Source organism: Podarcis bocagei, assembly GCF_964188305.1.
Source record: "Podarcis bocagei genome assembly, chromosome: Z".
NCBI lineage: Eukaryota > Metazoa > Chordata > Lepidosauria > Squamata > Lacertidae > Podarcis > Podarcis bocagei.
This window is the reverse complement of record NC_138140.1, coordinates 51,706,621-51,731,033: the sequence shown is the minus strand read 5'-3', so window position 1 is coordinate 51,731,033 and position 24,413 is coordinate 51,706,621. Positions and strand designations below refer to the sequence as shown.

The 24,413-nt window shown below is 44.3% G+C and overlaps 1 protein-coding gene across 2 annotated transcripts in view; it reads right to left on the bottom strand.

The window, feature by feature from the left end:
• The window catches only part of STK26 (serine/threonine kinase 26), a gene marked incomplete at its 3' end in the record, with an annotated part of 50,850 nt that extends 26,729 nt beyond the window's left edge, over positions 1-24,121 (bottom strand). Inside the window, exon 1 of one of the 2 annotated variants that reach the window (XM_081180506.1) lies at positions 23,947-24,121. In XM_081180506.1, the coding sequence (XP_081036632.1) occupies positions 23,947-23,988 (42 nt within the window). In that variant the 5' untranslated portion in view covers positions 23,989-24,121. The remainder of the gene's footprint in view (positions 1-23,946) is intronic. The other variant, XM_081180505.1, reaches the window with a different exon arrangement.
• Between the last annotated feature and the right edge of the window lie 292 nt (positions 24,122-24,413).

Genomic DNA, 24,413 nt, shown 5'->3' with positions numbered 1-24,413 from the left:
TGTCCTCTTTTTCAGGTCTGGTTGCAACATGAGCTTTTTCCTGGACAGGTCCTCTTTTTCAGGATTACAATTTCTGTCCAGGAAGATTTTTAAAATTTGGCAAAATGTCCTGGTTTTTTTTGTTTGGTTTTTTGTTTACACTAATCCAAGATTTTTTACAAAAGATAAATACAATTTTTAAAGCCTCATGCATCACGCTCCCATTTCTCACTGTTTTTCATAAATGGAATATACATGTTAAACAGTTTAATAAATTGTTCTGTGCACACTTATGTTCACAAAGGTGTATGTGGCAAGTGAGAGAGAAATATGTATTATTATTATTATTATTATTATTATTATGATGATGATGAAAGTTAATAACATTGCTACTAACAATATATCTATCACAGCTTCTATAGCTGTAAGAGCTCTGTAGTTAAAGTTGGCAAATGTGTCCTCTTTTTTTGCTCTTCAAAATATGGCAACCCTAAAACATCATGATAGTTGATGTCACATGTTCCATGACAAAAAAATACTTTTTTCAGTGGCAAGGAACTCTGAACAAAACAATACGAAGTGATAGAATTCTGAAAACAAATAATCCTGCACTCACTGTCTAAATTAGCAGCACTTGTACTGAAGAGTCACTATCTATACTGTCACTTTGAAAATCCTCCATAAGGACATAAGCAGAACCCTACTGGACCGGAAGAAGGATCCGTCCAGCTCACCACCCTGTTCTCACAGCGGCCAACCACAGGCCCATGGGAAGCCTACAAACATAACTTGACCACAACATTACTCTTCTCTCCTGCAGTTCTCAGCAACTGGCATTCAGCGGCATGCTGCCTCCATGGAAACTAATGCAGCAGGCAGTTTGTACATGGCCAGAAGCAATGTTAGACCTGGCTGCATTTCCCCATTCCCGCGTTTAGCAGGACCATTCTTTTTGTGCTCCCATTGTTTGAGACAAAATAGCAGGGAAAGTGCCCTCAATTATTCCAGCTCCCCATGGCATTTTCAACTGTGTGAACTCAAGCCAATGATCCCCAGCAGCCAAGAGTGAAAGCGAACAAACATCTTCGTAACTTTCAGGATTAACATTCAGGGGTTCATCATTCTGTGTCAATCCTTAAGCCTAGCAAGAATCATGTATCAAAATATTCTCGGTGAGAAGAAGCCACGGTGCTTCTCATTGGAAAAGCACCCCCCCCCCCCAATTTGTCATTCCCTTCAGCTTCCAGCAAGAATACTGTTCCCCATACACTCATCCACTAGAGAACACTTCCCAAAATGGACAATGTTTTGGGGATTCTAAACTTGTCCTGGTTCATCAGTGTCCACTGGATGATACAGTGGTGCCTCGCAAGACGAAATTAATTCGTTCCGCAAGTCTCTTCGTCTTTTGAGTTTTTCGTCTTGCAATGCACGGTTTCCCATAGGAATGCATTGAAAATCAATTAATGCGTTCCTAGGGAAACCGCCTTCAGACCAGGTCCGGGGACAGTCTGTCCCCGGACCTCTTCTGAAGGCTGGGGGGGGGGGACAAGGGCTTTTCTTCCCACCCCCAGCATTTTAAAAAAACCCCGGGACAGCGGAGGACTTCTCCGCTGTCCGGGCGATCTTAAAATGCTGGCGGGCGGCATTTTAAAATCGCCCGGGACAGCAGAGGACTTCTCCGCTGTCCGGGGCGATTTAAAAGCCCCTGGGAAGGCAGGAAGGGGGGACAAAGACTTTCGCCCCCCGCCCGCCTTCAGAAGGTGTTCCCGCCCCCCCGCCCCGCTTCGGAGCAGCGTTCCGAAGCCGGGCGGTGGGGGCAGGTGTTCCCTCCCCCCCGCCCCGCTTCGGAGCAGCGTTCCGAAGCGGGGCGGCTGGGGCAGGTGTTCCCGCCCCCCTGCCCCGCTTCGGAGCAGCGTTCCGAAGCCGGGCGGTGGGGGCAGGTGTTCCCTCCCCCCGCCCCGCTTCGGAGCAGCGTTCCAAAGCGGGGCGGCTGGGGCAGGTGTTCCCGCCCCCCGCCCCGCTTCGGAGCAGCGTTCCGAAGCCGGGCGGCTGGGGCAGGTGTTCCCGCCCCCCCGCCCCGCTTCAGAGCAGCGTTCCGAAGCCGGGCGGTGGGGGCAGGTGGGGAGAAGTGATCTCCCCGCAGCCCCTTGCTTCAAAAGAGGTCCGGGGGCAGCGGGAAGCGCTGTCCCCGGATCTTTTTTGAAGCAAGGGGCGGTGGGGAGAAGCGATCTCCCGGCAGCCCCTTGCTTCAAAAGAGGTCCGGGGGCAGCGGGGAGAAGATCGCTTCTCCCTGCCGCCCCTTGCTTCAAAAGAGAAGACCCGCTGTCCCCGGGGCAAGCTTCGTTTTGCGAAGCAAGCCCATAGGGAAATTCGTCTTGTGAGGCAACTCGAAAACGAAAAAACCTTTCGTTTTCGAGTTTTTCGTCTCGCGAGGCGTTCGTCTTGCGGGGTACCACTGTACCAGATTGTTATTTTTTAAGCTTGATGGGGCTGGATCTCAGAGCTTGTCAATATATGAGACCTTTATTTGTAGTTTTGCAACTGAGCATATTTTTAAAAATTACACACACACAATCTTTATTACGGTCCAGAGACCAACAAAACATTACAAATCAATACAGATGAAAGTCACAATTACACAGATGAAAGTCGTCAACTAAAGCAGCTAAGTTAAAGAAGATTCTCCTAAGGGTAGAGGTGAGTTTGCACAATTAAAAGTCAAAACAAGAAGTTCATAACTCCACAGCCCAATTTTGCCTTTCAATTTGCATTTTGATCCATCATGACATTCTAAGGATCTCTTAAGAACCATAATTGCAGCAGGACAGTTATTCTTAACTTTATACTTACAGTACAAGCTATTCTATGTTATTTATTTTGGGGTCGCAGAGAGGCCTGAAAGGCAGCTCCCTAGGGAAGATTAAAATATTCATTTCAGGAATGTTATTTAAGTAGGATAGAAAACTAGAGATGGAAAATTGCCTATAAACATAGATCTCCAGAGAACAGATGAACCCACTAGAACTGCCTTCAAGAAGCCATAAACTCTCAAGCTCCATTCCCCTTCTGTAATGTGGGGAGGATACTGACCTAACTTGATCTTACAGTTTGCAAGGAGGTCTGTGAAGCACTTTGAAGCCTTTCAAGTGCAAGATGGTAAACGCTATAAGTAATCATCAATATGCCTTTAGAACCATATTAAGGCTTTCAAAAAAACAATTCATACATTTTATGATGTCAGTTGAACCCTCAACTTGAAGCAAATCCTAGCTACTTGAAAGCTGCTTTATGCCCATCAGCATGCAGAGATATTAAAATAATACTACAAAATTTAGAATAAATTTAACTGTGGATAATGTGCGTTGCCTATAAAGGAAAGTCTTCTTATCAACAAACACTAAGGGAAGTTTGAAAGCAACAAGGAAGCACAACCCATATTCTCTTTTCTACCTCACCCTCCAAAGTATGGGATTACAGTGGTACCTCAGATTAAGTACTTAATTCGTTCCAGAGGTCCATTCTTAACCTGAAACTGTTCTTAGCCTGAAGCACCACTTTAGCTAATGGGGCCTCCTGCTGCCGGAGCCCGATTTCTGTTCTTATCCTGAAGCAAAGTTCTTAACCTGAAGCACTATTTCTGGCTTAGTGGAGTGTGTAACCTGAAGCATATGTAACCTGAAGCATATGTAATCCAAGGTACCACTGTATGATACTTTTGACAGACAGCAAAATAAAAATTGGAGGATTATCTCTATGTTGTGGACTCTTCTTCATTGGAGGTTTTTAAGCAGAAGCTGGCTGGCCATCTGTCATGGATGCTTGGCAGGGGGTTGGACTCGATGGCCCTTGTGGTCTCTTCCAACTCTATGATTCTATGATTCTACTTTAATTGAGGTTCCTGTGTTGCAGGCGATTGGACTAGAAGACCCCTGGGTTCCCTAACTCTACAACCTTTTTCAGCCCAAGGACCACATTCCTGGGTGGACAACTTTTCAGGGATGCCAATGGTGAGCAGGGTCAGAAGCAGAATTGCAACAGATGTGACTCTTACCTTTTTATGGTAGGTGACATTGCAGCCATGCCAGAGGTTTCTACACCCCCCCCCCATTCAACCACTACCTCAAGGTCACAGTTTAAAAATACATTCCATACGGGCAACAGCACCCATGGAGTGTGTGGAACTGGGCTGGTGAGAGGAGGTGTATCTTGGGAGGCACCCCAGGACCTGGAGGGCCACATTTGGCCCCCATGATTGAGGTTACCCATAACTGGTCTATAGTTCTCTCCATTACAATAAAAAAAGACAGCAGTTATCTGTAAGCTAGTGAAAGGATCATATCCACCATGTTCAGGGAAGCCTTAGCAAAACAAATATTTACAGAGAGTTTAAGGATATCTGTCATGTCAGTATCTTCACTGGAATGTTCTTGAGATGTGACAATGCCCAATAACCTGGTGATTCTTGTTTGAGATTTTACACCCCTTTCATGAGTTGATATTCTGTTGTTCGCTTGTAACACTCCCATATTCTACCTTAATGTGCTGAGAAAGCTTAGCTTGCCCAGTAGAAGAATCCTTTTGTTTAATAGGTTTTTTTCTTACAGTAATACCTGCATTGGAGTCATGAATTCAGTCGTGCAAAATATGGAATACAAACTACAGTAGGTAGCCTCAAAGAAAGAGTAGACAAGGAACTATTACCACACAGGTGGAGAGATGAAACATGAAGCGGTATGACTTGCAACAAGGAAATCTCTTTAACCTTTGTATGTTATATTTCACTGTTTTACTTCCTTCATTAGTTTGGGTCAGGAATACTTTTCAAGATGATGAAATCTAAATCTACATGAAGATATTTACCAAGCATTAGTGCACTGAATAATGTATCCACCTGTTCTGTAAACCAGCAAAGCCTTAGCATTTCCCAAATGCAATGCAATACACTTATCTAGGCTGGTATCTCATGGCTATGAACAACCAAGGGTTACTCTGGTAGCAATATACATTTGTGAATATTGTGAAGCAACTAGACAATAAATTATTATTATTATTATTATTATTATTATTATTATTATTATTATTATTATTATTATTATTTATGCCCCGTCCATCTGGCTGAGTTTCCCAGCCACTCTGGGCGGCTTCCAATCAGTGTTAAAAACAGTACAGCGTTACATATTAAAAACTTCCCTGAACAGGGCTGCCTTAAGATGTCTTCTGAATGTCAGGTAATTATTTATCTTTTTGACATCTGATGGGAGGGCGTTCCACACGGCGGGCGCCACTACCGAGAAGGCCCTCTGTCTGGTTCCCTGTAGCCTCACTTCTCGCAATGAGGGAACCGCCAGAAGGCCCTCGGCGCTGGACCTCAGTGTCCAGGCTGAACAAAGGGGCTGGAGACGCTCCTTCAGGTATACAGGACCGAGGCCATTTAGGGCTTTAAAGGTCAGCGCCAACACTTTGAATTGTGCTCGGAAACGTACTGGGAGCCAATGCAGATCTCTCAGAACCGGTGTTATGTGGTCCTGGCGGCCACTCCCAGTCACCAGTCTAGCTGCCGCATTCTGGATTAATTGCAGTTTCCGGGTCACCTTCAAAGGTAGCCCCACATAGAGCGCGTTGCAGTAGTCCAAGCGTGAGATAACCACAGCATGCACCACTCTGGGGAGACAGTTCACGGGCAGGTAGGGTCTTAGCCTGCGTACCAGGTGGAGCTGGTAGACAGCTGCCCTGGACACAGAGTTAATCTGCACCTCCATGGACAGCTGTGAGTCCAAAATGACTCCCAGGCTGCGCACCTGGTCCTTCAGGGGCACAGTTACCCCATTCAAGACCAGGGAATCCCCCACACCAACCCGCTCCCTGTCCCCCAAAAACAGTACTTCTGTCTTGTCAGGATTCAATCTCAATCTGTTAGCCGCCATCCATCCTCCAACTGCCTCCAGGCACTCACACAGGACCTTCACCGCCTTCACTGGTTCTGATTTAAAGGAGAGGTAGAGCTGGGTGTCATCTGCATACTGATGAACACCCAGTCCAAACCCCCTGATGATCTCTCCCAGCGGCTTCATATAGATATTAAAAAGCATGGGGGAGAGGACAGAACCCTGAGGCACCCCACAAGTGGGAGCCCAGGGGTCTGAACACTCATCCCCCACCACCACTTTCTGGACACGGCCCAGGAGGAAGGAGCGGAACCACTGTATGACAGTGCCCCCAGCTCCCAGCCCCTCTAGACGGTCCAGAAGGATGTTATGGTCGATGGTGTCAAAGGCCGCTGAGAGATCCAGCAGGACTAGAAAACAGCTCTCACCTTTGTCCCTAGCCCGCCGGAGATCATCAACCAGCTTGACCAAGGCAGTTTCAGTCCCATGGTGAGGCCTGAATCCCGATTGGAAGGGATCCAAATGGTCCGTTTCCTCCAGGCGTGCTTGGGGTTGTTCAGCAATCACCCGCTCAATCACCTTGCCCAAGAATGGCAGATTTGAGACTGGGCGATAGTTGGCCAAATTGGCCGGGTCTAAAGATGTTTTTTTAAGAAGCGGTTTAATGACCGCCTCTTTCAGCGGGTCTGGGAAGGCTCCCTCACGGAGGGAAGCATTCACCACCCCGCAGAGCCCATCGCCCAGCCCTTCCCGGCTCGCTTTTATCAGCCAGGATGGGCAAGGATCAAGGAGATAGGTGGTCGGTTTCACTTGTCCAAGCAGCCTGTCCACATCCTCGGAGGTAACAGATTGGAATTGATCCCATGTAACAGGACCAGACAGAACTCTAGCACTCTCCCGCCCTGGCCCTGCTCTCACGGTGGAGTCTACCTCCTTCTGAATCTGAGCAATTTTATCTGCAAAAAACTTTGCAAAAGCATTGCAGGAGATCTTGGGGTCCCTACCAGGCCCCGGTGGTACAGGTGGTTCCGATAGATTGCGAACCACCTGAAAAGGTCTCCTGCTGCTGTTTTCTGCAGATGCAATGGAGGCGGCGAAGAAGGCCCTCTTCCCCGCCGCCATTGCCACTTGGTAGGCTCGACGTTAAGCTCTAGCCCGTGTCCGGTCTGATTCAGAATGAGTTTTCCGCCACCGGCGCTCTAGCCGTCTCAACGATTGTTTCATCACCCTCAGCTCCGGGGAAAACCTTGGGGCTGTCCGGGCTCCATGCAATCGGAGAGGGCGCTTCGGAGCCAGACAGTCAATAGCCCTGGTTAACTCTGCCTTCCAGCGTGCCACCAGGGAATCAGCTGAAAGGCCATCAACTTGGGATAAAGCATCCCCTACCACTCTCTGGAAGCCAATTGGATCCATTAAGTGGCGGGGGCAGACCATCTGAATCGGTCCCACCTCCCTGCAGAGGGGCAGGGTTGCAGAGAAGTCCAGTTGCACCAGAAGTGATCTGTTGATGACCTGGTTAGTGGGGTAGAAGTGGAAGGATCATTAGGTGCGAGTGATCATGCTCTTCTGAAGTTTACTATACAGCGGAAAGGAGCAACCAAGCATACTAGGACTCAATTTCTTGACTTTAAGAAAGCCGACTTCATAAAACTTAGGGAAGTGCTGGGTGAGATCCCATGGACAGTAATACTAAAAGGAAAGGGAGTTCATGATGGCTGGGAGTTTGTTAAGAGGGAGATAGTAAAAGCACAACGTCAGGCAATACCAATGAGACGGAAACATGGAAGGTGCCTAAAGAAGCCAGGGTGGCTATCTAAAGAACTTTTAACTGAATTAAGATTAAAAAAGGATGTGTACAAAAAATGGAAAAGGGGGGAAACCACCAAAGAGGAATTCAAACAAATAGCCAGCACGTGTAGACACAAAGTCAGAAAAGCTAAAGCACAGAATGAACTCAGGCTCGCTAGAGAGGTTAAAAGCAACAAAAAAGGCTTTTATGGGTATGTTCGTAGCAAAAGGAAGAACAAAGAAACAGTGGGGTCACTCAGAGGAGAAGATGGTGAAATGCAAACAGGGGACACAGAAAGGGCTGTACTCCTCAATGCCTTCTTTGCCTCAGTCTTCTCCGATAAAGAAAACAATGCCCGACCTGAAGAATTTGGAGCAAATGATTCAGCAAAGGAAACACAGCCCAGAATAACTAAGGAGACAGTACAAGAATATTTGGCTAGTTTAGATGTATTCAAGTCTCCAGGGCCAGATGAACTGCATCCAAGAGTATTAAAAGAACTGGCAGATGTGATCTCAGAACCACTGGCAGTCATCTTTGAGAATTCCTGGAGAACAGGCAAAGTCCCGGCAGACTGGAGGAGGGCAAATGTTGTCCCTATTTTCAAAAAGGGGAAAAGAGAGGACCCAAATAATTACCGCCCAGTCAGTCTGACATCAATACCAGGGAAGATTCTGGAGCAGATCATTAAGCAAACAGTCTGTGAGCACCTAGAAAGGAATGCTGTGATCACCAATAGTCAGCATGGATTTCTGAAAAATAAGTCATGTCAGACTAACCTGATCTCATTTTTTGACAGAATTACAAGCCTGGTAGATGAAGGGAACTCAGTGGATATAGCCTACCTTGATTTCAGTAAGGCATTTGACAAGGTGCCCCATGATATTCTTGTAAAGAAGCTGGTAAAATGCGGTCTTGACTCTGCTACCACTCAGTGGATTTGTAACTGGCTGACTGACCGAACCCAAAGGGTGCTCATCAATGGTTCCTCTTCATCCTGGAGAAGAGTGACTAGTGGGGTGCCACAGGGTTCTGTCTTGGGCCCGGTCTTATTTAACATCTTTATCAACGACTTGGATGATGGACTCAAGGGCATCCTGATCAAATTTGCAGATGACACCAAACTGGGAGGGGTGGCTAACACCCCAGAGGACAGGATCACACTTCAAAACGACCTTGACAGATTAGAGAACTGGGCCAAAACAAACAAGATGAATTTTAACAGGGAGAAATGTAAAGTATTGCACTTGAGCAAAAAAAATGAGAGGCACAAATACAAGATGGGTGACACCTGGCTTGAGAGCAGTACATGTGAAAAGGATCTAGGAGTCTTGGTTGACCACAAACTTGACATGAGCCAACAGTGTGACGCGGCAGCTAAAAAAGCCAATGCAATTCTGGGCTGCATCAATAGGAGTATAGCATCTAGATCAAGGGAAGTAATAGTGCCACTGTATTCTGCTCTGGTCAGACCACACCTGGAGTACTGTGTCCAGTTCTGGGCACCACAATTCAAGAAGGACACTGACAAACTGGAACGTGTCCAGAGGAGGGCAACCAAAATGGTCAAAGGCCTGGAAACGATGCCTTATGAGGAACGGCTAAGGGAGCTGGGCATGTTTAGCCTGGAGAAGAGGAGGTTAAGGGGTGATATGATAGCCATGTTCAAATATATAAAAGGATGTCACATAGAGGAGGGAGAAAGGTTGTTTTCTGCTGCTCCAGAGAAGCGGACACGGAGCAATGGATCCAAACTACAAGAAAGAAGATTCCACCTAAACACTAGGAAGAACTTCCTGACAGTAAGAGCTGTTCGACAGTGGAATTTGCTGCCAAGGAGTGTGGTGGAGTCTCCTACTTTGGAGGTCTTTAAGCAGAGGCTTGACAACCATATGTCAGGAGTGCTCTGATGGTGTTTCCTGCTTGGCAGGGGGTTGGACTCGATGGCCCTTGTGGTCTCTTCCAACTCTTATGATTCTATGATTCTATGATTCTATGATTCTATGACCATGGCACTTCTTTTGTTTCGCTTTTAGTTGGTGTCAGATCACCAACATCCATAGAGGTGAACACCAAGAGGTGAATGGCATGTCCACGGCTATGAGTTGGGCCAAACTTATTCAGGGACAGCCCCATGGAGGCCATGCTTTCCACGAAGTCCCGAGCGGCCCCTTGTAAGGTCGTGTCGGCATGGATGTTAAAATCCCCCAGGACAACCAAGCTAGGTGTCTCCAGGAGCATATCCGCCACGACCTGAAGCAGCTCGGGCAGGGAATCCTTGGTGCAGCAGGGAGGTTGGTACACCAAAAGGAATCCTGTACTGCCCCTATTGCCCAACTTCCAGAACATGTACTCAGAAAACTGGGTCTTCCCAATAGGACGCCTGGTGCAGACTAATGACTTCCTAAAAATCACTGCAACCCCCCCCCCGCCCACATGACCTGGGTTGCTGTGCGTAAGAGAAACCTGGTAGGCAAGCAGTGGCAAGGACAGGCCCATCTGCTTCATCCAACCAGGTCTCTGTCACACATGCCAGGTCAAATCCTCCATCCACAATCAGGTCGTGGATGGCAGTGGTTTTATTCATCATTGACCTGGCATTGCGCAGCAACACTTTCAGGTCATGTGGGTTTCCCTTGCTGATTCCAGTATCCTTCCAGTCAGGACCAGACCTGGAAGCAGGGATAGTCCTCAAACAACGACTAAACCTGCCTCCTCGGTAATGACATGGTCTGGTCTTAGCATAACTCCTCCTCCTGCCCGTGATCACTGAGATCGGGTGTCCCAATACATCCCCCCCCCCCGTGGAACCTGCCCCACCCAATCTATTGGCTGAGGCCCACTCCCAGGCAGCCATGACCCTTCTCCTTAGAAAGCAAAATACATACTATATAATAATTTAACAGAATAATAATAATAATAAAACAAAACAAAACAAAGCAAGAATCAATAGCGCTGACTAAATGCTCATCCCACCCCAAGCAAAAATAAAATAATGAAATATAATATTATAAAAAACAACAACCACCATTTAAGGTGCTGCAAATTAAAAGCAATTAAAACATTTTAAACCATTTTGTCCATTGCTGCCGGTAGCTGCTCAGGCCTCTAAACTGTAATGGTAGTGCAGGCCCCGCCCCCTAGGCCGGATGGAGTTGGCAGGAGAGGGAGCGGTCTTTCCAGCACTCACACAAGCAGCAACAGCAGCCGTGTCCCGGAGGCCTCTCTCAGGCCTCTTATGCTGTGGCGGTGAATGCAGGCCCCGCCCCCTAGGCCAGATGGAGTTGGCAGAAAAGATGGAGTTGACAATGATCCAACACTGCTAGAAAAGCTGGACTACCCATAAGACATGGGTCCAACGCCTAACAGAAAATAATGCCAAACTCAGCGCTGCAAGTGGCACTACTCTAGTGACAGATGCCTCATTTGCAAAAGGGGAAGAGCCCCTTCTATGCTTCAGAAGGCCATTAGTTACCTTTAATCCTGGCACCTACTCATATAGAAAGTAGATTTAAAATGCTAAAAGACTGGAGGTATATGCTCTTTTACTGACTCTACATGCCATAGTAGGAATCAACCATCTGTGAGGTACTAAACCCTAATAGTTTAAGGCAGTGGTTCCCAATTATCTAACTACTGAGTACCCCATTTTTCAAAAGCATAGCCAAGGACTGCCTGTTTTTGAAAATTTTGATATTTTTTGTTATGTGAATGGTGCCACAGACCCCCTAGATGTGTTACTCTGACCCCTTGAGATCTGCAGACCACCAACTGGGAACCACTGGTTTAAAAAATAATGTAATTTGCCTTCGCTTGCAATTCTACAAGGAGTAACGGAATAGTCCTGAAAAGTGTTTTGCACTTAAAACTACAGCTGTCGTTTTCTGTGAAAAGCAGAAGTTTGGCATGTACATAAACTCTTACATCAGCCCTCAAAACAGGAAGGTTGTTAGCAATATCTGTCTGACACTGACTATGCAAAATTAATTTGTGTTCTCAAGTCTAACAAGTTAGCAGGTCTCAACATCACAGAAACATCAATCAAAAGTTAACATGACTAGCTGCTCCAGGTCATACTGGAACACGGAGCTGCCTTCCAGAGTGGGTTGTCTGAGGCTGCAAATTAAGAACAATGTTTCTACCAGTCTATATCTTTGTGAACACCCACTTCAGTCAACACTGTTTGATCCTCCCTGCTATAATGCTAAATAACCTAAAACTCAAGAGGGAAAACAGTGCCTTTTCTCCTGACAAAGCAGAGTTCAAAGCTTGATCAAGATGACAACAGAGCAGGAATATCAAGAAGCACATAATTATTAACATGAAGCACTTTGCTTTTATAAAACGTACAACAAATCATTACCCTTCATTACAACAAAGCACATAGTCTGCAAGTTTAAATGAATATTGATTTCTTCCCCAATTAACAGTTTTCAAGGGCTCTCTACTCTGCTCCCTATTGTCTTTGGAGCCAATACTGCAACCCTGACTACATCTGTGTTGAAAAGTGTCCCAATAATTTTAAAGGGATTTAAACCCAACTAGGTATTCTCAGGATTACAGCATTAGCCCTCTCACTAGTGTCTGATTGTATGCTAGAAATCCTTTTCTTAGTTCTATTTCTTTCCAAACTAGTTAAAATTTTCCAAGTTATTTTTGTTATCTTTAGAACTATAATTAATCTTTCTACAGATTAAGTATTCCACATAAACCCATCAGAAGTGGTGATCTTTATTTACATCTTATCTGGAGCATGTCGTCTTCAAAAGGGTGGGGGGTTTTTTTGGGGGGGTGTCTTTTGTAAAGAAGTTTCCCTCAGACTCCACAAACTTGAGTTATGAGCAAGAAAGAATGGCTAATTTCATTCTGAAGGTTTTGTATTATTGCACCACTTTCTCTAACTGACAATAATTCGACTGCGGCAGACCAACACAGCTACTTACCTGTAACTAGTGCGCATTTGTTACACTTCATATACTTAATATTTGCTGCTTTTACTAAAGGAGTAAGTCTGCCTTCATTTTTTGACTATACTCTTTAAATATTTCTATTGTGACAATTGGAGTGCCCTCTGAAAACAGCTTTAAAAATAGTATTCTACTGACCTGTTCTTCAGTATCAATATTAGCCTCCAAATTCCTATCGGCCAAAACAGGAGTTCTGTGTGCACATTTTTGAGCTATAAACTCCAGTTAAACCTGAAGAACCATCACAGACTAAGAGCAAGCTGTGAATTCCATCCCATCATATGCAACACAACTGGAGTGTTGGCCAGTTTCCAAGCACAGCCTTTGCATAGATATGCCAACAAACATTATTTCAATCTGACAAATATCGCTAAAGGCTGAAGGCAAGTTCTAATGTTCCATCCAGGAAAAGTAGTAGTTGTACCTTGGTTTTCGAACAGCTTAGTTCTCGAATGTTTTGGCTCCCAAATGCTACAAACCCTGAGTGTTCCAGTTTGCAAACTATTTTTGGAAGCAAAACGTCTGATGGGGCTTCCGATTGGCTGCAGGAGCTTCATGCAGCCAATCGGAAGCTGCACTTTGGTTTCTGAACCTTTTGGAAGTCAAACAGACTTCCGGAACGGATTCCGTTCAACTTCCAAGGGATGAATGTAATGTGAACCAAGGGCTGTAAAGCTGCTACATTTTCTGGGGATGCAAAGTCCCAACACAACTCCCTCTTCAATTGAACAAGTATTCCTGTACTCCTTCAAACCCATCCAGAATGGCATCAATAAGGTTGGAATCTCAGTATCCCCTCATGGGTAGGTAGTTGCCATGTTTACCTGTTCAGGAAGTTACCTGTTCAGGATGGGGCTGTACTGGCTCTGAAGGAACAAGTGCATTGCTTGGAGTACTCCTGAAAACACATTTGTAGCTAGAAGTCCAAGTGTCCTCTGTGGACAGGAGTGCCTTTTATGAGCTTCATCTCGTTCGTCTGGAACTACAGCTGTTCCTGAACAGGGAAAGCCTGACCACTGCAGTTCACCAAGTGTTGGAAACCTCAAGGCAAGATTACTGTAATGTGCACTATGTGGGGCTGCCCTTGGGTCTGGGTCAGAAACTCCAGCTGGTGAAGAATGTGGCACTCAGACTTCTGAAAGGAGCTCCTGGTTGAGAACACATGGAGACATTGTTAAAACAGGAGCACTAGCTGCTCATTTACTACTGGGCTGGGGTCATGGTTCTTGTATGAATTTACAAAGCCTGAATAACTTAGTTGTAGAGTGCCTCAAGAACTACCGGAACCCTTACATCCCAGATCGATCACTGAGATCACCTGCAGGAGCATCGCTGGTCATTCCCTGAGTTGGTAAGGCTCATTTGATAACAAGAGTCTTTATTTTCATTAGCTCAGTCCTGTGAATACTCTGCCAATGGAAATTCAGCAGACACCTTCTGTGCCATATTTTTTAAATGTCTGCTACAAACTTTTCTACCCTGCCAGGCCTAGCTATGGAGGCAATTAAGAACACATTCTTCTACAATGGTTAATTGATGTCTGTTTTTAACTTTGTTATGGTTTTTATTGTTCAGTTTTATGTTTTATTGCTGTAACCCACTTCTATATATTTTTATAGCATAGCAGTGTATAAATATTTTTATTTTTTTTAAAAAGAGTACCCCTGATGGGATAAAATGGCAGATAGAAAGGCACATCTACCCACCCTCCAAATTTTGTAAAAGGAAAACTTATATATTATATTAGTGAACAAGCCACTTCCAGGGCTTCTGATTGGACTTTCAGTTCTCCACAGCCAGAAACCACATTTAAGCTTAAATGAGCCTATTTTTATTGTCAATCAGCATCTCATTGTCAAAATACTAAAGTAGTTCAGAATTCAGTTAATAACAGTAGGTATGTCAGATCCAAATCACAGACAAACTACATTACGCTACCCAAGACAACTCAGCAGGCTGGAATGATTTAAAATTAGATACGAATTTTCAGTATAAATATGCCAGTAACCTCTACATATGTAAGGAACGCAGCTTCCATGGAAGGGAACTAAGTCAAACACACACAAAAACTCCTGTGGCTCACCACAGAGCATAGAAAAAAATCAAAGCGAATACACAATGGAAAGATCAAAGTACATGCATATACAGTAGTACCTCGGGATGTGAACGGGATCCGTTCCGGAGCCCTGTTCACATCCTGAATAGAACGTAAGACGCGACCGCGCAGGTTGCGTTTTGCCGCTTCCATGCATGCGCGTGACATCATTTTGAGTGTCTGCGCATGCGGCGAAACCTGGAAGTAATGCACTCCATTACTTCCGGGTTGTCGTGGAGCGTAACTTGAAAACGCTCAACCTGAAGCACATTCAACCCGAGGTATGACTGTAGTCCTGTTCACATACTGTTTGTGTGCACACACTATACTGTTGTAACCAGTCTCAACAATCTTTGGAAACTTGAGTACTTTGAGAAGCAAGGGAACCTCTTTAGAAAACTCTTAACACCATCAAACTTACAGTTCCCATGAATCTCTGAAGGAAGTCATGACGGTCTTAGGGTAACCTGATTTAAATTTAATACCACCTTGTTTAGAGTTCTGGACAAGCTAAGCAGGAATTATTCTATTTCAAGCTCCTTCAAACAAGTCCAACATTATGTAGTAAAAGTTGCAAGTACAGGTGTCCAAATATTTCCCATGGTCCTACCTTAAATATACCTATGAGAGAACACTACATTCAAGTCTAGATCTGTTTACACTTCCTGAAATCAAGCTACACGCACTTCCATGCTACATCCATCCTTGAAGAAACATTTGTTTTGTGTTATGCGCCTTCATTTTAAAAAAGTCATCCAAGAACTCTTTATTCTCTGCAGCTATATAAAACCAAAACAGAGAATACTATTAACTCTATGCATATCTAGGTTAAGCTACCAGCTACGAAGTAAAAGGAAGTGTGCTATTACATACAAGTTTATTGCCAACTCTACAAAGTTTTTCCTGGAATTCAGCCCTGCCCAAGAATAATCACAAAATCAAAGGGAGAAAATGGAGGAATATATTTTTAGGTTTGAAAAATGAAAATTCACTTCCAATTTGCTTGCAGCTACTCATGTATGGTGAGAATTGCCTCCATTCACGGAGGCTAATGATGAAAAATGGGTTCTTCCCATAACCCCGTCAGAAGATCGAATCAGGATTCAATGTGACCATAACAGATTGAAGAGTTGGGCCCAAACTAACAAATGAAAGGCTTGGAAAAAACCCAGAAAAATTGGGGGAAAACCAGGTTTCCCCCCGTTTTTTTCCAAAGCCGGTTTTTCCTGCGGGGGGGGGGGTGATATACTTTGAATATGCCACACACTATTCCCCCCTCCCCATTTTCCCTGGAAAAAAATGGCTTTGGGGAAAAAAACCTGTCCCCCCACCCCCGCATTTTTCCGTTTTCCCCCCAAGTCTTCCAGCACCCACACTTTGGAGCTCCCTGCCGCCTGACACCAGGCAGGTGTTCTCACTGTACTCTTTCCAGCAACTGCTCGAAACATTTTCGTTAGGGCTAGCCCATCTGAACACGTAGAAGCTGCATGCAATTTACTTCCTTTTAACCACTGCTGACTTTAATCATATTTGAATGCAGTGGTACCACAGGTTACATACGCTTCAAATTACAAACACTTCGGGTTACAAGCTAACCCGGAAGTAGTACCTTGGGTTGAGAATTTTGCCCCAGGATGAGAATGGAAATCGTGCGGTGGTGGCACGGCAGCAGCGGGAGGCCCCATTAGCGAAAGCGCGCCTCAGGCTTAGAATGGTTTCAGGTTAAGAACGGACTTCAGGAACAAATTACGTTCATAACCCAATACTCTTAAATACCTGCCTTTAACTGTGTTTTATCAATCATCTTAATGTTCTGTTGTATATTTTTGTAAACTGTTTAGAAAGCTCTCTTACCATCATGCAGTTTATAATATATAATAACAAATTCAATTTCAAAAACACACAAACAGAGTTTGAGCCTTAGTGCAACATGTTATTCAATAACTGGATGTTGGTTACTTCTGGGCCTGGCATGCAACAAATTTGCCTTACGATTAGCCCTGGCTGATCTCAAGTAGAGATGGGAAAGCCTGGAAAACCCCCGGAAAGAACAGGTTTTTCTCCATTAATCCCCAAAGCTGTTTTTTAGAAATCCATGAGAAAAATGACAAAGAGGAAGAGGAAGAAGAAATGGAAAATGATAGCAGTAGTTCAGAAAATGAGAGAGAATAAATTGCATGTATATGTTGTGTCTTCTGTTTGTTTGTTTTTAAGCACTACTCAAAGGGTAGACCTTCTATGGAGCTTAAATATTGAGATGGATCTTAACTTTATTTGCTATTGGTGCTAAGGTGCAAATCTGATTATTTTTTACGTTGATGGGTTTTTGCTTTTTTGTTGCTTTTGAGGGAAAGGCGGATGGTTACATGTTTTATTGCAAGCACAATACTTTTATATACACTGCGTTTCATGCAATTTGTAAAACTACTCCACACTGAACTTTTTTTCAATTTTTCCAAAATTTCCATTTTTTTCAGGGGAAAACAGGAAAAAAAATGTTTTTTTCTCTTGGCTTTAAAATTTCTGGAAATTTTACATCTCTAGTCAGGAATAATAAGACAAATGCACAAATAAAGGATGGGGGATACCTAGTGTCCTGATCAAGTGACATCACAGTATCGCTCTATTCTGCCTTGGTCAGACTACACCTGGAATACTGTGTCCAGTTCTGGACATCACCGTTTAATAAGCTGTTCAGTTTAATTAAACGTTCTGCCCAGTGCCGAGGGCCTTCTGGCAGTTCCCTCATTGCGAGAAGTGAGGTTACAGGGAACCAGACAGAGGGCCTTCTCAGTTGTGGCGCATGCCCTGTGGAATGCCCTCCCAGCAGATGTCAAGGAAATAAGCAGCTATCCTATTTTAAAAAGACATCTGAAGGCAGCCCTGTTTAGGGAAGTTTTTAATATTTAATGCTGTATTGTTTTTAACACTTGATTGGGAGCCGCCCAGAGTGGCTGGGGAAACTCAGCCAGATGGGCGGGGTATAAATAAGTTGTTGTTGTTGTTGTTGTTGTTGTTGTTGTTGTTGTAAATAAGTTGTTGTTGTTGTTGTTGTTGTTGTTGTTGTTGTAAATAAGTTGTTGTTGTTGTTGTTGTTGTTGTTGTTGTTGTTGTTGTTGTTGTTGTTATTTTGACAAGCTGGAGCATGTGCAGAGAAGGGCAACCAAGATGATCAAGGGTCTGGAGAACCAAGCCTTATGAGGAACCGTTGAGGGTGTTGTGCATGTTGAAATATTCTTTGCCAAAGTAACATTCTCTGTTTGAAAACCACAGTCTCAAAGTCACATATAGATAACTTAGTTACGTCTAACCACATGGCCAACTTCTAATACCTGCAGGACTTGGACAGTGATCTTATGTATGTATTTATGTGTGTGGGTTTTTGTATGTAAATGTAAATGTATATGTAAAGATAAAGGACCCCTGGACAGTTAAGTGCAGTCAAATTTGACTATGGGGTGCAGTGCTCATCTCTGTGTTCAGGCCGAGAGAGCTGACATTTGTCCACAGACAGCTTTCCGGATCATGTGGCCATCATGACTTAACTGCTTCTGGCACAACAGGACACCATGACGGAAGCCAGAGCACACGGAAATGCTGTTTACTTTCCCGCTGCAGGGGTACCTATTTATCTACTTGTAGTGGTGTGCTTTTGAACTGCTAGGTTTGCAGAAGCTGGGATAGAGCAATGGGAGCTTCCCCCGTCATGCTGATTTGAACCACCGACCTTCCAATCAGCAAGCCCAAGAGGCTCAGTGGTTTAGACCACAGCGCAACCCACGTCCCTCTATGCACACACACACAAACACCAATGCAAGCAGAGAAGTCTCTGCCTAGAAGAACTTATAATTGAACATTCTACACAGGGGAATAATTTGAGAAAAAGTCACGTATGGTAAGAATGTATATTTAGCTACTGCTGAGAAAATCCATACCTTCCTCTAAAACTAGGAACTGAGGTTTGAAGAGCTGTAGAGGGTGGTAGTAGCGTATTATAACCAAGGAGGGAAGAAACATTATCTGTTGTTTCCATTTTTGTTCCCACTGGTTTTAATCTTACCATGACATTTTAAGTTGTACTTTAAAATGGAGTTTTTTAAAGCATCTCTGTGGGCATTGGCTTAGGTCCAAGACACCTAAGGGACCAGCTTCTCCCATGCAGCCAACCTACTACTAAAGATGTGATGGAGAAACTCCTATCTAGGTCCCAACTATGGTGTACGTTCAGCTGCTGGGGCTGAGTGAAAGTGCCTTCTCCATGGCTGCACCTAAATTAACGAATTATTTCCATTGAGAGGCTTGTATGCACCCTGCCAAAAGCTTTTGCCATACAATGAAGCACTTTGCTAGGCAGGCAAGACAAAGACCACAGATACTTAGCAGGCAAAAACCTTGTCAGAATTATTAAAAAGTCTTTTACCAACTGGTAATCATCCATCATGCAGAAACATGTTCCACAGCCTTGGTGCAGCCACTGATCATTTCAATTTCTAATCTTCTACCTACAACATTAGAAACTAAAATTATCAGCGACTGCACCAAGGTTGTGGAACATGTTGCTGCATGTTGGATGAAGAACATACCATGAAAAAGTTGCAAGCTGTCACCTATTAAAGTCTCTGAAATGTTCTTAGATATTGGGAGTGGGAGAAGGGAAGAAGAGGACTGCACGAAACTTGGAAATTCAAGGTCTGCAACGAGGTTTAATCTTAATGATATTGGTAGAAAAGTTTCAAAGATCACCCTGTCCCAACATGAGCAAACCATGTAAAAAAACCAGAGTCACAACAGAATCAGCTGAAGGATCACTGTGCCCCTTATTACAGAATTCACAGAAGAATTCAACAACAACTACAAAAGTATTTGTTTCAACAGCTGAATGATTCCTCTGGGCCCCATCCAGGAAGGCAGATTCTCTTACAGTATACGCAGCACCAAGATCCTTTGTCACTTAAAACTCCCCATGCATAGCTACCAAATACATTCTGCGAGTATAGAACTATGCTTTAAACATAGAACTGCGAAAGGCAGCTTCCAAGATCCACATTTTAGCACAGAAAATCAACAAGCATTTGGCTTTTATTAGACTGTGGGTGAAGCAAGGTGAGATGGGTTGTATAATTCTATTCTTCATGGAAGCACTGCCATAATAAATCTGTGGGAAGCAAATTGTGGCAAGAACCATGGATGAAGCCAATAAATCTGATTTCAAGTCACTTGAACAGCATTCATTAAATAAAGGTATGTTTTGGGTATCAAAAAGTACTGAATAGTTTCTACAGTCACCACAAAGCTAGGTGTCTACAACAGGGGTGGAGAACACACCAGACCTCTTTACCCAGACCTCAGGAACCCTCCCCAGGCCACATCCCTCACCAGTTCTGCTTTGTGCCCCTTTCTATTGTTTTAATATGGTTGAAATGTGTTCTTCAACTATGATAATACTTTGTTTGCCTGAACAGAAAGATGGTTTTTGTATGGCTGAAATTTAGCCTACTGAACAAACGGTCTACCGTTTACTTACCCTGTCTACTTTTATGTCTGGCCCAGTGTTAGAAACTCATATATGAAAGCTATGAGCCAAATGGCTCCTGGAACCTGGGTTACAGGCGCAAAACCAGAATGGCTAGTCGCCATTTCTGCCCCCCAAAAAACTATGGTTTGGTATTACATCTCAAGGAGCCCATTGTGTCCCACTGTAATCTTTGAGATATGGGCAAAGCAAGGAAGTCTGAAATAGTCAAAACAGACTGAACATTAAACTAGAGAAAGCAAAAAGGTATAATTATATCATTAACATCTAATAACTCCAGACTCAAAGACAACTTTGGTCCACTGTACCCAAATATACACTAACTTGCAAACTTTCAAGCTTATGGATTACCAACTGATCATCTTTTTAACATAAAAGTTACAACACAATCCTATATGTGTCTACTCAAAAGTTAAATCCACTAAAGTTCAATAAGACTGACTTCCAGGAAATTGGGTAGAGGGTTGCAGCCTTAACATGAAATCTAATGTCACAGGAACAGAGGATGTTACTTTATACCACATCAGACCAAGGGTCAATCTGCAATATTATGAATGCTGACTAGTTCATCTAATAGATTTCTCTACCTGGAAACACCAGACTGAACCCAGTAGCATATGGTGGTGTGGGCCACCAGTGCTTGCTTACTTGACCTTCTGGCAGGTAGGCTATCTCTGTTTAACTGTGGGGAAGAGTGGGAGGGGCAAAGCAGTTGAGAGGTTAGAACTGCCTAAATGTACTGGAAAGAGCATCTTATTTGGCTCTGCTGGTGTGCTTGTACATAGCCAAACTACCCGCTGCTTTGTCCCTCCCAGGAACCAGCAGCAACCCACCTGCAAGGTCAGGTAAGCCCCACTCCCCTGTCTGCTAGCGAATGAACTAGGAAACTTTTGTACGTGAGGCAGGTGCTCTATTACTGAGCTACATCCGTTCCTGACTTACAACTGAAATGCTACCTAATATATTGGTTCAGTAAAAAATAGTTACCATATACAGTTAAAGTTGTATCTAAGCGATACTGGGTGGTTTATGAAGGAAGATTTAAAAATCCCCCTCCCCTCTCTCTCTCTCTCTCTCTCTCTCACACACACACACACACTATTCTTTTAAAACAAGACATGTAAAGAAGATGGATCTAACAATGACAAAACTGAGACACGACATTAAATGGTTAAAACAATTGGAAACACAAGTTACAAGTTACAAATTACAAGTTCTGAAATTATGGATTTGTGGGCAAGTCAGAAATTGTTGGGCAGTAATCAATTTTATAGTAGGTTAGAAACCAATTACCTTGCCAAAGTACCAAAATCTAGAGCAAAATCTTAAAGCTGTGTCAAGTTTCTAGCCACCTTCCATGTGATTTTTTTTTAGATTAATTTATAGTGGCCAGCTCCTTGATGCATATGATGGAATTAGAGAAGAATGAAAGTAATTGGAGGGTTCATTGACCTTTTGAGATATGCTAGATTTAGATGATAAAAGAGCACAAAGGAATCAGAATCTTTTGATCCATAAAGAATGTAAAGAGATAAAACTGGTCAACAAAAGGGAACCCAAAGCAATAAAACCTACTGGTCCTACCAGAGCACCCTTGGTTGTTGTTGTTGTTTTAAAAAAACCACAGGTCCTTTTGATGGGTTTAGTGGCATTACACAAACACCCAACAGATTAGCAAATAACTAGCGGGAAATGCATCACACTCAAGCACATCCATCCACACGTATACAGTTCCAGAATACTAGCTGCATTTGTCTGTGACAACAAAATGACAAAAAGTACTTCCTTTATTTAAATTCATGCAAGCACCACGGACAGACAAGTATTACTTACAGGTATAAATCTTGACCCAGTTGTAATGTTCCTATTATTGAGTGCACATTATGGAATGCACAACTTCCATATTAGCACCCCCCCCAAATTCCTGGTTCCTTAACTGGGAGTCTATCTAGCAATAGAGACCAAATAATGCTTAATGTTCAATAAGACTATCAAAACACTTTTTCATGCTCAGAGGTGGTGCATGCAGCAGTGAGCTGGCCACATAAATCCTACCTTAGCATTAGTAAAAGTGTAACTATTTTATAATCTATTTCAGTGCTCACAAGAAGACATGGCACTTAAAAAGTCCAAAACAAAGCACAGCTTTACTTCCTCCACTAGGGAAAGTGAGTAAAAGGACAAGATGGGGTCAGTTGCTGCAAGATAAGGTACTAGTAACTCTACTGAAACATTCTGGGGTTGGCCAGTGCTTGGTGCAAACAAGCTTAAGCGTGAATTTGGCAGGAGCAGCTCAGCAGCAGTTTAAGGCTGCTGACAGAGATGTTCCATGGCCAATAGCAACTCCTCAGATGTTTTTGCATGTTTCAAGCATGAAACAAAAGCATGCCACAAAGAAGTAACAGCTTCCTCTTCACATCCCAAACCTCTTCTCCCTTCAACAATGATAGTGAATGTTGAATGTGCAAGTGTATGTCTATAACAAACACCATTAGATGTACTGATGGATAAGTGTTTAATACTTATTGTATTTGTTTAAAAATCAATTTTATTTATATACAGTGGACCCTTGGGTTACGTACCTCTCTGGATACGTAATCTTTGGGTTGCGAAAGCGGCAAACCCGGAAGTATTTTTCTGGGTTTCACCACTTGTGCATGCACAGAAGCACTCTATCACACTATGCGTGTGTGCAGAAGTGGCGCCGCTGGTTACGGATTTTTTGGGGTACGCACGGACCTCTGGAGTGAATTAAATCCCTATCCAGAGGGTCCACTGTGTGTATACAGAGCTCTACAGTCATCATGATGTAGGCAGAGCCTGTTGGAATTTATTTAATAAAATGTATATACCATACCTTTCTTATTTATATAACATGTATATATTTGACCGGGACGCAGGTGGCGCTGTGGGTAAAACCTCAGTGCCTAGGACTTGCTGATCGTAAGGTCGGCAGTTCGAATCCCCGTGGCGGGGTGAGCTCCCGTTGTTCGGTCCCAGCTCCTGCCCACCTAGCAGTTCGAAAGCACCCCTAAGTGCAAGTAGATAAATAGGTACCGCTTTATAGCGGGAAGGTAACGGCGTTTCCGTGTGCGGCGCTGGTGCTGGCTCACCAGCTGCAGCTTCGTCACGCTGGCCATGTGACCCGGAAGTGTTTTCGGACAGCGCTGGCTCCCGGCCTCTTAAGCGAGATGAGTGCGCAACCCTAGAGTCAGACATGACTGGCCCGTACGGGCAGGGGTACCTTTACCTTTTTACCTATATATTTGACCAAACTGCAGGAGGCAGTAGAAGACAGGAGTGCCTGGCGTGCTCCAGTCCATGGGGTCACGAAGAGTTGGACACGACTAAATGACTAAACAACAACAATATACTACTTGGTAAAGTTTCTAAGTGGTTTAACAAGAATGAAAAGTGGTAAAAACGTAGAGTCACCTCTCAAGTGCTCCTGGACTGAAAGAACATCCCCACTGAGACTTTTCCCAAAATCGCCCTCAAAAATATATACGCTCCCCCCCCCCTTGCCATGTCACTCTTGGACTTCTTGCAGATTTGCTCAATGGTCAGGCTGAAAGGCACATTAGTGATACTAAGAGTACTAACGGCAATCCACTCAAGCAAAGGCAGGTCAGCAACTGCCCCAGTGTAACCCCCCTCCCCCACCCAGCACGCTTTTCACCACAGCCCTCTCTCACCTGCATACCAGGCACCTGCATGGCGATGGGGGAGTGGGCCATGGTGACCTCAACCCTTCCTTTGGTCTCTCCTCTCCTCCTTGCAGAGGCCTCTCCTCCTGCTGCCGGGTAACCACCGCCTCTGCTATTACTGCTTCAGCTGCAACGGAGCCTATGGGTGGAGGGTAGGGGAAGGAAGCAGAGCATTAAAACACCTTCAGCGGCACCTTCGCCAGCTCTGCAGACCTCAACACACTCCTTTGCTGACCACGCCACCATCCTCCAGCCCCTTCTTTGGCTCTCCCCCTAGACTACTGGTGCCAGGTGGAGGTGAAGTAATTCACCACAAACACACTTACTCCGTTTTAAATCCACCTCTCTCCTCTGCTTTGGCCACCCTTCCGCCCCAACCAATCCTCAGATTTCTTCCCTCTAGGTCCGCTCCCATACCTCACTCTTTCTTCTCTGCCGCCAGCTGCCTCTACTTT